The 16,002-nt window shown below is 47.0% G+C and overlaps 1 protein-coding gene across 4 annotated transcripts in view; it reads left to right on the forward strand.

The window, feature by feature from the left end:
* The first annotated feature begins 672 nt into the window (after window positions 1-672).
* Window positions 673-16,002, forward strand: part of PRKCE (protein kinase C epsilon) — a 542,503-nt gene continuing 527,173 nt past the window's right edge. The window contains exons 1-2 of one of the 4 annotated variants that reach the window (XM_027555170.1): window positions 673-882; window positions 1,982-2,524. In XM_027555170.1, the coding sequence (XP_027410971.1) occupies window positions 2,177-2,524 (348 nt within the window). In that variant the 5' untranslated portion in view covers window positions 673-882; window positions 1,982-2,176. Of the gene's footprint in view, window positions 883-1,344; window positions 1,777-1,981; window positions 2,525-16,002 lie in introns of those variants that run through there. The other 3 variants (XM_027555172.1, XM_027555168.1, XM_027555171.1) reach the window with 3 other exon arrangements.

Here is a 16,002-nt window from a genome sequence, read left to right on the forward strand (position 1 = left end):
AGGGCCGAGGTTTTCTTTTTCCGTTTGCACAACACCCCACCCCCCGCCCCCCGGCTCGCAGGTTGCGGAGACGACCTCTTCCCAGGGCTGTCCTCCTGCAGTTCCAGGCAGGGCCGCGCCCCGGACCTCCGCGCTCTCCGCCCCGCCCTCCCAGGTTCGCGTCCCCAGGCGCCAGGCCGTCCCTCGCCTTCCCCGTCCCTGGCTCCCCGCGGAGGAAATTCTTCCCCAGCAGCCCAGGGCCCGCCTCACGTGATCAGCTGCCGCCGCGGCTTCCAGCGAGAGTTTAAAGGTTACGGAGGAAATTAACACGGACACAGCCCACAACCCCCAGTCCCCGCCGGAGGACGCGCCCCGTTTTCGCGCAGCTGGGACGGCCGCTGTCAGCGCGCTGATCAGAACCCTGTCCCCCCCCCAAAGGGCACAGGCAAAGTCTAGAGTAAATATGAAGTCACTTTGTAAAATATAAACAAACACACGAACCGAGCCGGGGTGTTACTAAGCTTTCTCTTGCCAACAAGTTCTCGCAGCCCGAGAAGTTTGGGACAGACCCCCAAAAGGGAGAGTGCCCCCAAAGAAAGGGAAGAAAGAATAAGTGTTTTAAAACTCACACAGAGCCTTGCACGCCCCTCCCTTCCCCCCTTCCCCCACCACCGCAGAGCAGAGCGTCTCCGGACAGAATGACAGACAGACCGACCAATACTCCCGCAAGCTGCCCTGGCCAGCCACGGTCAGAGTAGGGGTGGGGCCGAGGGAGGGTCTCGAGTCCTCTGCAGCAGCGCGACCCCTGCCACCTCTCCGCTCCCGGCTGTAAAAGACAGTGCTGGCCGCAGAGCCTGGAAAGATGCGTGGCCCTCTAGTCTCCTGCGGGAGACCACAGACCAGGTATCCACAGCCAGCGGACCCGCATCCCCCCGCCCCCAAGGCCGCCAATCCCCCGGGTCCCGCGCGGGGTCCCAGTCCCGCTCCCCCGCCGGCCGCCGCGACCCCGAAAGGCTCGCCAGTTCTCGACAGTCCTCTGCTGGGCTCACTTTTCCCGTATTGCTCCCCCAACCGGCAAAACTTTCTATTTCCCCAAACACCAGGGCGCGCGCGCGCGTGCGCGTGCACACACACACACACACACACTCACACACACACACACTCACACACACACACACACACACATACACACTGACGTCTTTTGCGCATTTCCTGCATTAGAGGGAGGGAGACTCGCTCGCACACCGACGGAGGGAGAAGAGACCGAGGGGGAGAGCGGGCGGGCAGCGAGCGAGCGGCAGCTGAAAGCCGGGACGCGGGGAGCGCGGCGGGCGGGCGCCGGCGCCCGGGAGGTGGGGCCGCGCCGAGTCGCAGTCCCGGCCCCGCCGCGCTGCGCACCGCCCGGTGCCGGCCTGCGCCCCAGCCGGAGCCGCGGCCACCCCGACTCTCGAGCCCGCGCGGATGTGAGATTCCCGACTCCTGGCGCCTCCCGATCGCCGACTGCGGCGCGGCGCGGCTTCGCCCAGGAGGAGGCGGCCGGGCTGGCCCTGTGGCTTGTGGATTTTTTTTTTTTTTTAAATTTGGCTCCGAGGAGGACCATTTCCTCTGGACATGCATCCCTCCGGGTAGACTGCACATCCCTGGGTCCATACCCCGCCCCGCGCGGTCAGAGGCAGGCGCTGGGTGTGCGAAGAGGATCCGGGTGGAAATCTGCGCCCCCGTTCTGGTCCCCGCCCCGTCTCACCGCCCCCTCCCCCTCCTGGAGTCGAAATTTCCCGGGGATTATGTTTCGGAAAGGTAGGTAAGCGCCCGGCTCGGCGCCCACTACCCGCAGCCCCGACCCGGAGAGCCAACGAGGCGACGAGACAGCCCCCGCGGCTTTTTCAGCGGAGCGGATAGCTCGTCTCCTCTTCTGGAGGTGCTGCTGGTGGGGGGGGCGGGGGGAGAGACTTCTCCAAACACGGACGTCCCCCAGCTCTCCCCCCTCCTTGTTTTCCGTTAGGAACCCGGCGAGGAAATACATGCACTGGCTGAGAATCGCCCGCGCCAGGGCGCAACACTACAAGGTGTAGGGAGAGTGTGGGGTGGGGCGAGAGGGGACCCAAGAGTCCCGTGCTCGGAGCGCCGCGGCGTCGGTTCTTCGTTCCTGCCCTCTGGGCGGACGGAGTGACCCCGGCCCCCACTCCCCGCCCCGACCATGGTAGTGTTCAATGGCCTTCTTAAGATCAAAATCTGCGAGGCCGTGAGCTTGAAACCCACAGCCTGGTCGCTGCGCCATGCGGTGGGACCCCGGCCGCAGACTTTCCTTCTCGACCCCTACATCGCCCTCAACGTGGACGACTCGCGCATCGGCCAAACGGCCACCAAGCAGAAGACCAACAGCCCGGCCTGGCACGACGAGTTCGTCACTGATGTGTGCAACGGGCGCAAGATCGAGTTGGCTGTCTTCCACGATGCCCCCATCGGCTACGATGACTTCGTGGCCAACTGCACCATCCAGTTTGAGGAGCTGCTGCAGAACGGGAGCCGTCACTTCGAGGACTGGGTGAGTTGGGCGCCTCCTGGTCCAGGAACCAGGCTGTGGGGTTCCAGGGGCAGAACTCACGACCTTGGCTTTGGTCGTGGGGCTCAGGGATTTAGTGCCATTTGGGGTGTGTGTGTGTGTCTCAATTACCTTGGGGAAGCACATTCCACTTAGTAGTTGGGGAGAAGTAGCTACTGGGGCATGGAAGATGAGTCTTGGAAAGAGGGTAAGGTCCTCTGCCCTGTCCAGACAGCGGGCGCTACAGGGACTTAGAAAGCTGGGAACCCCAAACTGCTGGTGCTGAAGCTTGGCGGAGAAGCCGGCTCCTTCCGCCAGGAGCGTGGTGGGCTGGTTGTGTGTGGGTGGGTTCCTCAGTCCTTGGAGAGGCACGTGGAGCCCTACACTGAAGGCTTCTTGCACGTTCTGGCTTTGTCCTGAGTAGCCGAGTGAGGAGCTGTTTTATTTTTCCCTCCTGGATGAAGCTGGCTCATTTCTATTCTGTTGTCTGGCAGTTAGCTTATCTTCTGACATGCGGAGAGAAAAATTTCTTCTCTAGTCCCCTCCAGGGTCCCAGAAACATGGGCCGAGCTGGGTTTGCCCAATGCATTGTCCATCCATCCGGAACTAGCACTGTATTCTACAAACGGTTCGGCTTGTGATTAATTGGCAGTCAGTGCTTTGAATCCGACTTAAAGTTACATGTTTCCCTGTTTTGATTCTCAAGACACTGTGCCATGAGATACTATTTTTGAGACCAAGTTAATTGATTACACTGTCAAAATATTAGGGGCTTGGTAATAGGCCTTGTGCACACACTCTAAACCAAATGCATTGAACCTTGGCACTCAGAGAAACAGGGAGAAGCAACCTTGTTTTAGCTCTTTTTTAGAGGGAAGGTGTTAAATTAGGAAATGATTTTCTTTATTTTTATATTTGTTACATGTTTCCAGGGAGAGCAGATGTGACTCTGGGTGTATATAGTTTTAGGGTTCTTTGGTCTACACAGAGAATACCTGATCCTCGTGGAGAGATGTTTAATTATTGAAAACAAATAACTTCATGATGTCCTATGGTCAAAGGTTGCACATGAATCACCTTGGCATATCACCTTACATATAAATACGTACATACATACATACATATATATATATATACCTACCCACATATATGTATATATACACACACTTTTTTTAAGGAGATGGAATCTTCTGGGAAAATAGGAAAAAGCTTTTCGTCTCCCCTTGATGCTCCTGGCTGTGATGTAGTCTGCCCGAAACCATGGTTACAGGGCTTACAAGGAAGCTCCAACAAACCACACCAAGTACAACCCTGGGAGATTTGTGGCTTACACTTTGGGAAGCAGGCAAACCTTTATGGAATCCCAAAGAACACAGTGTCATTCCATTCCATTCCAGTTCACCAATGGCCCTGGCCACTGCCCCCCTCCCACCACCGGAGTTCCCACTCATTTCCCATTTCCTGTCCACTGGCCTTCAGTCCTTTCACCCATGAAAGTGGTGCATCTCTGAGGGGGAGCTGAAGGGATAACTAATTTCAAAGCCAGATCTTAACACCAAAATCTGTGGTTTTCAAGTTGTTGTTTTAGGACAGGAAGGGGAAGAAAAAAATATGACTATGGTAGTGAGGAAATGAGGCTTTTTGCCGTGTATTCAGATGGAGTTGGACAGTGAGGCGGAGAGCAGGTAGGGTGAACAGCACGTCTGCTTTTCTCCACAAAACAGATGCTAGCTGGAGGGAAAGGTGTCTGAGTGTCTCTGATGATGCTTTGCCGGGGCCCACCCAAATCCTGGGTACATTGGCTCATGATCCTCACTTTGGAGCATGTCCAGTGAAGTGTGCACTGGACACTAGTCTTGGTCGTCTGTCACTCTCTGAGGTACTCAGATTCACATTGGACTTGGCCCTGGACCGGATCACTAGTGATAGGCAGTTTTCACAGCCAAGGATGCTGAGTCCCAGAGCAGCTAAGTGGGTTCCTGAGGTCACAAGACAAGCAGACGGGGCAGGGTTGGAAGGAGGGACCACAGCTCCTATTGCTCACAGCTTGCTCAGTGGAGAACTAGGCCCTCTGGTCTCCTAGTCTAAGTCTTCCTGCAGATTCATGTGCTGTGACCCTGATGTTTTTATTGTACATGATAATTTAAAGTGCTTTCAGAATCAGTGTCTCTTTTGCCTTATGCTATGCTATGCTAAGTCACTTCAGTCATGTCCGACTCTGTGCGACCCCGTAGACAGCAGCCTACCAGGCTCCCCCGTCCCTGGGATTCTCCAGGCAAGAATACTGGCATGGCTTGCCATTTCCTTCTCCAATGCATGAAAGTGAACAAGTGTGAATTAGGTGTTGGTAGATTAAAAAACTTGAGATACAGAAAGGCCAGAGTCACAGGATGGATGAATCAAGTAGTGGAGCTGGTTCTGTTGTCTGGAATTGTTTTCATGAGGATGGTCCGGCCGCACTGGTTCTTCCAACTGAGGGTGAGGACGTAGCAGCAGACGTGACTGGACTGTGGAAGCAGACAGGTTGTACCTGGGATGGCTAAGGTCACCTTTCCCATCCCTGTCAGCCAGGGGACACCCACAGAATCACACCTCTGGGTAGAATTTCCTGGGCTCCAGCCTCTGCGCTCTTCACCTGGCAGTAATGAAGAGGTGTGGCTGAGAAATCTGGCCTGGAGTAAGGAGATGCAGAGGGCATGCAACAGCCACCTTTCTCATCACTGTGGAACATTTCATTCAGCTGCGTGATGAATTCCCAGGTATTCACTGAGTTCTGTTTTGCACTCAGATCCAGCCAGGAACATTTAGCTCTTTGGGTAATCCAGGAGTGAAAGAGACCATGGGTTACTCTCAGGAGGCTTCATTTCACTAGGGAAATAACACTGAATACTCATAGACCCTTAAGTAGCAATTAGGCTCTAAATTAGTGGTACCTTAAGTATGTTACAGGAGTTCCAAAAGGGAGTATGCTGGGATGGCTGGAAGAGTCCAGAGGTTCCTGGAAGGAGACTTGAATTGGGGGTGAAACGATGGGTAACATTTAAAGAGGTGTTTATGGGAGAAGACAGTGTTCCATGGGCACAGACATGCTGGAGTAAAGGCGGAGCGTGCCTGGGTCAGAAACGCGTGGCTGAAACTGAGGGCGCCTGTCAGGAGAGGACCGAAGGTGAGGCTCCCCAAATTTAAGACTTTTATCTGAGTACTGCCAGTGCTATGATGGATTTACTTAATATTTTAAAACAGTAGCTCTTTGATTTCCCACTTAAGCCCCAGTATTTGTGAAATGACAGGTTTGGATATGGTAGTTACAGTTTTTCTTTATTGACATTAAACTAAACGTTTGTCTCTAAATGAAAATGAAAAGCTTACCTCAGGTGCCTCTTAAAATCATTAGTACTATGGGGGCTAATGATTCCACCCCTTGGAAACCGTGGGATAAAGTTTGGAAAATTGAGGTGTATTCTAGAATGTTTAAAACCAGACTGAGATTGTTATTCCCCAGACAATGAGAGACATACCTGTTATGGTGACAAAAGGGGTTGCTTTAGAGAAAGCTCATTGCATAGAGATGGGCAGATTTCACCTGTACTCAGAGCAGAATCCCATGAAACACAATTGCTGTAGCTCACTTCCCCAAAACTGTTAGAGGTGATAACTCTCCTCAGACTTCAGTGTGCAAGAGTCACTGGGTGGGGTCATTAAAAATCCAGGTCCTCCTGCCCCACTTTCAGAGCTTTCCATTCTGTTGTTTAGGACAGAATTCTCATTTAGAACAAGCTGTTCTGGAGATTCTGACCAGCCCATACCTTGAGAAACACTGAATTAGAATAGAAACTGCAGGCAGGGGAAGGCTTCAGATAATGAATATACCAAGATCTTGTGCATAGAAATGTCCTGAGATTTTTGAATAGATTTGTTTTTTAAAATTTAATTGTCTAATTTTTTAAAATTTATTTTTAATTGGAGGACAATTGTTTTGCGATATTGTATTGACTTCTGCCATACAACCACGTGAATCAGCCACAAGTACACATATGCCCCCTCCCCCTTGAACCTCCTCCCCACCCCTCTAAGCTGTTACAGCGCCGGCTTGAGATCCCTGTGCCCAAACAGCAGTTATCTATTTTACATATGGTAGACGCTGATGCTGGGAGGGATCGGGGGCAGGAGGAGAAGGGGACGACAGAGGATGAGATGGCTGGATGGCATCACTGACTCGATGGACTTGAGTTTGAGTGAACTCCAGGAGTTGGTGATGGACAGGGAGGCCTGGCCTGCTGCAATTCATGGGGTCGCAAAGAGTCAGACACGACTGAGCGACTGAACTGAACTGAGTGTATATATATCAGTGCTACTCTCTCAATTTGTAACCCCCTCTTCTTCACCCGTGAATAGACTTGTATAATTCCCAGTAGCTCAGTTGGTAAAGAATCTGCCTGCAATGAAGGAGACCCAGGTTTGACTCCTGCGTTGGGGAGATCCCCTGGAGAAGGAAACAGCAATCCACTCCAGTATTCTTGCCTGGCCCACCTGGATAAATGGATAAAGCAAGATTTGTAAGCAGGATTGGGTAAACTAGAAGCATTAGGATTCCTGAATGGATGCTGGTGGAGCAGCACTCGCATTTAGGACAGATGGTGGGGTACTAGGGGAGCAGGAGGATGGCAGAGAGGGCGGGTACAGCATGTGGGTTACAATTGTCTCGTCCTGTCACACTCTGGAGTCTGCTCGCTATATCCTTTGCTCAGTTCTCTCCTTCCTGTCCCCAGACTCTGAAGTTATCTTTGGTTGGTGTTGCTCCCATGCTTCATGCTACAGAAGAGGCCCTCATCACAGTGGCAATGACAGAAAGTCATTTTCTGACAGGTGGTTTGGTGGAGCACCTGAGGGCAGAGCTCTGGAGCCCGGCTGCTTGGGCTTGAATCTCATCTCTATTACCAACCACTTGTGAGACCTTTAGGGAGCCATTTAAACTGTGTTTCTGTTTCTGCCTCTGTAAGACGTGGGCAGTGGGACACGTTCCCACCTGTAATGCACCGGGCTTGTCCTGGGGATGGAAGGACCAGGTAAAGCACATCAGCCAAGGGCTCTGTGAATGTTTAACCACTGTAGCTATTGTTGTTATGTCCCCCTAAACCTACCATGGCTAGGCCCTAGAGAGGGGTCTTTATTGGTCTGAATATTATACAGGACCTAAGGAAGCCAGTTTTTCATAGCCTCCAAAATGTTTTTCATTCGGGGAGTCTCATTTGGCAAGGAATGGGGCACTCATGATTCTGTTTCATTTTTCCAAAGTAGCCCATTGACAGGGTCTCTCAAAACTATCCCAACCATGGAACGTCCATGGTGGTCCAGTCTTTAAGACTTCTGCTTCCAATGCAGGGGGTGTGGGTTTGATCCCTGGTTGGGGAGCTATATCTTACATGCCTCATAGCCAGAATACCAGAACATAAACAACAGGAGCGATATTGTAGCAAATTCTGTAGAGGCCATTAAAAATGGTCCACATGAAAAAAGAATCTTAAAAATTGAGGGGAGTAGTGAGAGGGTGAGATGTATAGAGAAAGTAGCATGGAAATTTACAATATGTAAAATAGATAGCCAATGGGAATTTGCTGTATGACTCAGGAAACTCAAACAGGGACTCTGACAATCTAGAAAGGTGGGATGGGGAGAGAGATGGGTGGGACGGGACATGGGTGTACCAATGGCTGATTCTTGTTGATGTTTGACAGAAAACCACAAGATTCTGTAAAGCAATTATCCTTCAATTAAAAAAATAAAGTGGCAAAAAAAAAAAAAAATTATCCCACCCTGCTGACACTGGGAGATAGGCTGATGCCCCTTTTGGAGAGGTTGGGTTCAGGGGGATGGGGTACCCCCTGGACCCCAAAGCCCTTGGGGAGAATCTTCCAATGCAGAAGCCAAGGAGAGGGGCCTAGTGGCCCAGATGCTATGCCCTGGACAGAGCCTGAGGACATACCCGTGTTCTGGTGAAATTACCCCAGGAAATTGCTCAGATCTGTTCTGGTACTGGCCTGAGCACATGTGGGTATAAACAGCTTAAAGGCCCATCTCTGTCTTCAGGGATTTTGTAAGGCAATCTCTCAGAGGATCTCTGAGACCTCTCTTATCATTTAGACAGAGTGAGGTGGGATTGTCCGGAAAGCAGTGTGGAAGGACTGGGAAGAGTCCACACCCACTTTGTGGGCACCTATGCCTTGAACTCTCCCAGCAACTGGGGCTCCAAGTATCTCCCTGCTGATTCCCTACTGACCTCTATATTGCTGTTGTTTTTGTTTAGTCGCTGATCTTGTCTGACTCTTTGTGACCCCGTAGACTGCAGCCCGCCAGGCTTCTCTGTCCATGGGACTTCCCAGGCAAGAATACTGGAGTGGGTTGCTATGCCCTCCTCTAGGGAATCTTCCCCACCCAGGGATCGAATCCACTTCCTGCATTGGGAGGTGGAGTCTTTACCATGGAGTCACCGGGAAAAGCCTATACTTAATATCTAAGGAAACATTGCTTCCCATGGTACGTAATTGGTTATTTAACAATGCAATTCTTGCCCCAGTGCTCCCACAGAACACTGTTTGACAGTGGGCCCTGAAGTTAAAGGGCCACGGGCCTCATATGCTGTCGGGCCTTGGCTGCTTGTCTGACCGGCAGCAGATTTAATGAATATTTGAGACCCTCAGCTCCCTAGCTCCTCAGTAGGCCTCTTGCCCTGAATCCATGAGCTCTAATTGCAGGATGCCTGGATCACTCACTAGCTGTATGTCTTTGGGCACGTGACTTACACTCTTGAAATCTGTTTCTTCCTTTGTACAATGGAAATATAATAGTTCTTACCTCTTAGGGTTGTTGTGAGACATAAGGGAATCTGTGTAAAGTTCTTAGCAAGGGGTCAGGCTACTGTATGTTCTAACAGTTTTATTAATATTTAATGGGTTGTGTGTATGTGTTCATAGTTTTAGAATCTTAAATCAGAACATATGGTCCAGTGAAAGATATTTTTCCCTTTGTATTTATATGAGAAGTCTCACATGGTCTAAAAATATACATATAAAATGTATTTATATGAGAAGTCTCACATTGTCTAAAAATAATGTTAACTTAGTTATACTTAACAATTGGCTTTTTGGAAATTTAATAATAGAATTACTTGAAATGAAATTGTTTTGGAAAGTCTAGAACTGTGGCTGCTGAAGTCAAAGGTTAAGTATTTATTGAAGTATATGATTAATTGGAAATAGGGATATTTGGGAGCTTCTGTTTTGGTTTTGCTGTACTGAATATTCTAGTTTCATGAATTTAAATACATTCCCAATGCTGTTGTCTCTTAAGTTCCTAATTCCATCCCATATCTGCTGTTGATATTCAGAACTCGTATAGGTGACTGCCTTCTTGTCATGGCCATTTGATTGTGTAAAGGGCATCTCAAACTCAATTATGCCCCAAATTGTATATGTGATGTCTCCTCTCCCCATTTTAAGCCTTTCATAATTTTCCTCATCTCAAGAAATAGCAATTCCACCCTTCCAATTGCCCAGGCCATTCCTGACACCTCGCATTCTCATCCACTCCATATGCAATCCCTCAGCAGTGTCTGTTTTCTCTGCCTTCAAAATAAGTCTCAAGTCTGATCATCTTTCCATACCTCTGCTGACGCTGCTCTGGCCTAAGTCCCAGCCGTCTCACACCAAGATTATTTCAACTTCTAACTGGCTCCCGCCCCCTACCCCAACTCTATCAGATCATGTCACTCTGCTCACAAACTTCTCAGGGTAAAAACCCAAGTCCTTATCACCATCTGTAAGGCCACCATGTCCAGGCCTCCGGTTACAACCTCTATGACCCCATCACCAAGTATTCCTCACCTGTTTGGTTCTCTCCCAGTCATATTCACCCACTTGCACCTGTACACTTACTGTGTTCTTTGCACCTGCTATTCCATCTTTCTAGAACATTCCTTCCTCAGATACACTCATAGTTTAAATCTTTACTCAAATATTATTGGTACAGTCTCAGTAAGGCCTTTTCTGGCAATCTCATCTAAACTTTTACCCTTCTCCTTGACACTTTATATGCTCTTTTCTTGCTTTATTTTTACTTTTTAGCTCTTATCTGTCTTATAAAGTATATATTTGCCTATCCTCATTGATTATCTCGAACACAAGAACAGAGGTTAGATAAATGCAGAGGTTGTTGTTCACCGCTCTGATCTTGGTACTCAATTCCTGGCACATTGTTGAATTAAAGAAAGCTTTTAATCAAACAAAGGTGTATTCCCCTAGCATCGACTGTGGTCTAGTGTTGTGGTAGACAGTGGGGGCTTGGGAAGACAAAGTGGTGGATAGTATCATTCCTGACTCTGATGAGCAGGAAATCTAGTTGGGAAGACCAGTAGGATAAGCAGGTGAGTGAATTCCTTAATCAATCTTTCTGTATGGTTGAAAGAAGTAAGGAAATGGTAGAAGAAAGGGATATTTTATTTTATAAAAATCTATGGGATCCTGGAAGGTGTTTTTATGAGAGAATGCTGTATTATTTCCATGAGGCAGTTTGCACCAAGCTGAAGCGTCTCCATCAGGTGTGAGGTTTCTTTTTTCTTTTTCAATTTTTTTCCTCAGCCTGCTGAAGTGTGTGTGTGTGAAATTTGCTCAGTTGTGTCTGACTCTTTGCAACTCCATGGACTGTAGTCCACCAGGCGCCTCTGTCCATGAGGATTCTCCAGGCAAGAATACTGGAGTGGGTTGCCATTCCCTTCTTCAGGGGATCTTCCCAACCCAGGACTCCTGCATTGCAGGAAGATTCTTTACCATCTGAGCCACCAGGGAAGCATAATTGACAAATAAAAATTGTATACTTTTAGCGTGTACAATATGATGGTTTACTGTGTGTGTATATATATATATATACACACACACACACACATTGTAAAAGCTCAAAGCATTATTTATTTATTTGAAGTATAGTTAATTTCCAATGTTGTATTAGTTTCAGGTGTACAGCAGATTTATTCAGTTTTATATATATTCTTTTTCAGATTCTTTTCCATTATAGGTTATTATAAGATATAGATATAATTTCTTGTGCTATACAGTAGGTCTTTGTCAAACCATTTTTACAAGTGGGAACTGTCACAAAAAAAATAAAGTTTCCAAATGCCAAATAACCATTACAGAGCAAAATGATGGTCTGAGGTTTCTGAAGGACGGAATTGTGTACCCTCTGGGTACTGAGGACCCCTGCAGAGTGCTGTGATAGGGGGAGAAAGAAAAGATCCACTTGTTCTCCCTTTGCAGAGTTTAAAATCAAGTTCAAATTCTCCTAAGGGCTTTAGAGACAACACCTTTTGTAATTGGCAGCAACGAGAAGAGAAGTGAAATTTTACGTTCCCGTGGTTGAACTCAGAGCTCATTGAAACACATGCAGACAAAGCTTCCAGAGTCTTCACTTGGAACTCTGGAGCAGGCCTGCAGTATTTTACATAAATAAAAGCTACATTTGGCAAAACATTGTGTTTCTCTCCAAGTCCCTCTGGGTATATACGGGCTTGTTAAGTAATTACAATCTATTATAATGCTAATCAGCAGGCTGCACCTGTTTGAAATCTAATTTTCTGGCAGTAACTCATGAAAAGTGGGCAGAAGTCTGCATTGTGCTGGGAGAACAGAGGGGACAGGGACAGACTATTGTCTTTGAACTTTGCCGACCTCTAAACAGAATGGAAATTCCGGACAGAGTTTGATTGATCTCTGTAGTATCTATTGCCTGGGAGGAGGAGGGTCACAAGCCTGTCACCAGATCCAAGTTCAGGAATGAAGACCTAGGGAGGGCCTCATCTCCCGTCCTGGTCCTGTCAACCTCACCTTGAAGTCTCAGACAGGTCACTTTCCTTTGCCCGCAAGGAATAAGCTCATTGAGCTATTGTCCCAAGTTCCGGATATAGTCAGATTCAAGAAGAATTTGGAAAAATCAAGGTGGGTGCACCTGTGATTAATTATTGAGGAAAAAATAGACTTGGAGCTTGCTTATGACCTTCTTGAATAAATGTGTTTGTTTTTTTCAGATGAGAGCACCTCTTGGTGCCCATTGTCTTTCAGATGTAAGTATCTTACATCTTAAGTATGTTAAGCAGGCGTCTTCCCCACCAGTCAGAATATGAGCCACTCAGAAGGAGCAGGCTAACGTACTCACTCATCTGTGGGTTGAGTAAAAGGCTGCCTATTTGGAGTCTCAAATAGACAGCGCTCTTTAATCAGGCTGACTTAGATTCTGCACCTCTTAGAAACTCATCTTCCAGTCCAGTACTGAAAAGAAAGATGGTGGAACTCACAAAAGATTCTAACCAGTGGACAAAGAGGAGTCTTTCTTCATTGTTCCAGCCATCCTTTCAGCCAGTTAGCGAATATTCATTGAATACTTTGAAGCTGATCCCTGATCTCATGGAGTATGTGATCTAGTAGAAGATACAATATTAATCAAAGAATAACATAAATATACTAGTATGGAAAGTTACAACTAAGAAGGAGAGTTGTTCACAAGCCTTTCAGAGTCTGGGGACACCTAAACCTCACCTCTTCAGGGTTGGATTGACTAACACCTTTTTCTTTCCCCGAGAAATTCACTGAATGGTGAGTCAGATGACTTCTATTACGCAGTAGCATTGGACCTTAGATTCCACATGTATGAGAGCAGGAGAGCGTAGGCTAGAGACTTTGTAAGGCCTCTGTAAACAATGGTCCTGACTTGGCTTTCTGCATTTGGGGCTTTGACTATGTTCAACTAGTGCAGGATAATATTTTATCTTTATTGTTTTCCATGAAGCTAACTCTCATCTCCTCTGAGAAACTGTCAGTGTCTGCTTTTTCCCCTTCTCATCTTTCTTTCTTGTTGTGATCAAAAGCACAAATGCATTTTGAAAGCTCACTTCTTTGCCTAGTGTTCAAGGCCCACAAAAACACATTGATTAATATTTTTAAAATGGAGCCCTCTCTCTGTATCCTTGAGCCATTTGAAAGATATTCTGTAAACAAATAAAGCAAGCAGAATTTATAGAATGCAGGGTCTATGAATCCATCTCTCTGCCTTCCAGACTGATGAGCCTTTAGGCCATTTTGGGAAGCTAATAGAATCATCAATCAGCTGGCAAGGATGGAGCATGTGATCGGCCAGTATTTGCTAGCGTGTTTTTCAAAACACTGGAGTCTTGTAATGTTTTCAGGTTGCTGTGATCAAAGAATTTGGGAAATGTTACAGAGTCAAATATACATGTTATTAGCACCATAGAACTAGTGTTTTGTGGACAAATTTGTAAAGCATTATAGTTAGAAAAAAGAAGGAATGGACTTTCGTCAAGTGGGTCATTTGGGGATTCAAAAGTAATACCCTTTTATGAAACAGTGAAGTCAAAGAACGGTGGGACTTTGAAGGAGAGAGGGAATCACTGTCGATTCTAATAGATGGCAGGCGCTTCTTGGCAAGATTTGGATCTAGTCCTCGTAGAAAATGGAATCTGAATAGATAGACAAGGGAGTCTCTCTAAGTTGAAAGAAGAGCATAAAGAATGTTAGGCCATTTCTAGCATTTTGGGTTATGAGGGAAGTCAAGAAATTAGTGAGATTAAAGTAAGAATGCAATCCAAAAATAATTGCTTCACTAAAAAAAATATACACACAAAACTCAAACAATGAGATAGCCAAAGAAAGGGAACAGTGCATAGAACCTGGTATTCATTCATTAATCTGTCCATCCATCTAGCCTGCCAGCCAACTAGCCAGCCAGCCATTCAACAAATACTAATATATGTTGAATACCTTCTATGTTCCAGGAATTTTGCTCAGAGCAAAGTGTTGACAAAATCTCTCATGATGTATTGAACTATTTATTATCAAGGAAATCTATCCAGAGGGCTAACCTCAATCTCTTATGCCATATTTCCAGTTAATTTTCTATTGTTTGTTTCTTGATAGACTTAATAGAGATGAAGAATAGCTTTGTAGCATCCTTCATGTAATTGAGTAGTGGCTTGTCCAAATTCATGAACGTTAAAAACTAGTGTAGTCTTTGGAGTCAGTCCATCCTAGACTGAATTCTAGTTTAATCAGTTTTGGCTGCATGCTATTGGGAAAATTATTTAACCTCTCTGTACCAGTCTCATTATCTATAAAAGGGAAATAACAGCTATCTTGTAGAGTTATTATAATATTAGATAAGTAATATAGTAGGTTTGGAGAAGGCAATGGCACCCCACTCCAGTACTCTTGCCTGGAAAATCCCATGGGCAGAGGAGCCTGGTAGGCTGCAGTCCATGGGGTCGTGAAGAGTCGAACACGACTGAAGTGACTTAGCAGCAGCGGGAGCAGCAGCATAGTAGATTAGCCAATAACTTCAGATTTTTTCATAACATCTTATGGAAAAACCTGACTGAACTTGTTAGCCAAACCAATAAAAGTACCCAACTTCTAGCAAATTTAAAAACATAATAGTTAATTATTATTGGTAAATATCTGCAATTAATATTTATTACCAGATACAGGTAAAATTGTGCTTCTGTCCTAAGATTTTGCTCAGTAATACTCAACTAAGGAGTCTTAAGCAAAACCTTTTTTCAATCCCTACTTCCCTCCCTCTCTGAAATGAGCTAGCAACAGGAATTTGAGGTTTGCTAATTCCATGTATGCAGAACTAGAACCCCACTCTTGGCCCTTCTTTAGGCGACCCCCTTGGTGGGAGTTGCAGTAACATAGATGACCTGCCCTTGGACTCTCTTTGGTCCTGATGGATGGACCTTCCCAACACATTGCTCCCTCTTGTATTTTTGCTTTTTCGGCCATGCCACACAGCATGTGGGATTTTAGTTCCCCAACCAGCGATCGAACCTGTACCCCCTGCATCCCTGCATTGGAAGGGCAGAGTCTTAGCCATTGGACCACCAGAGAAGTCCCCCTCTTACCTTTTTAAAAAGCAGAGACAGCATTGCATTTTGATCTGAACATCACCTCCTTAGCTTGTGGGCCTAATGTAGTAACTGAGTCTTGAAGGTTTTTTAACAGCCAGATTTGCTGTGGTCCAGGGCTCATCTCATGGCTCAGTTGGTAAAGAATCCACCTTCAATGCAGGAGACGTGGGTTCGATCCCTGGGTTGGGAAGACCTCCTGGAGAAAGGAAAGGCCACCTACTCCAGTATTCTGGCCTAGAGAATTCCATGCACTATACCGTCCATGGGGTCGCAAAGAATCTGACACGACTGAGCGACTTTCACTTTCAGGTGTACCCCCATTTCTCTGGGCCAAGGCAACTGCCTTCATTGCCCTACTGTGTGTCTCTTCTGTAAACCCAGCCTTCAGTGCAGTGCACACTGACTGCTCTGTTGTCCCAGCTCATAGGCAGCACCCAAAGCTTCTCCACTTAGAGAGTAGGACTTTGCTTTTGACCCAGACATTTTAGTTGCTGGGCTTCCCTTTTAACTCAGC

This window comes from Bos indicus x Bos taurus, chromosome 11 (assembly GCF_003369695.1).
Source record: "Bos indicus x Bos taurus breed Angus x Brahman F1 hybrid chromosome 11, Bos_hybrid_MaternalHap_v2.0, whole genome shotgun sequence".
NCBI classification, from domain to species: Eukaryota; Metazoa; Chordata; class Mammalia; order Artiodactyla; family Bovidae; genus Bos; species Bos indicus x Bos taurus.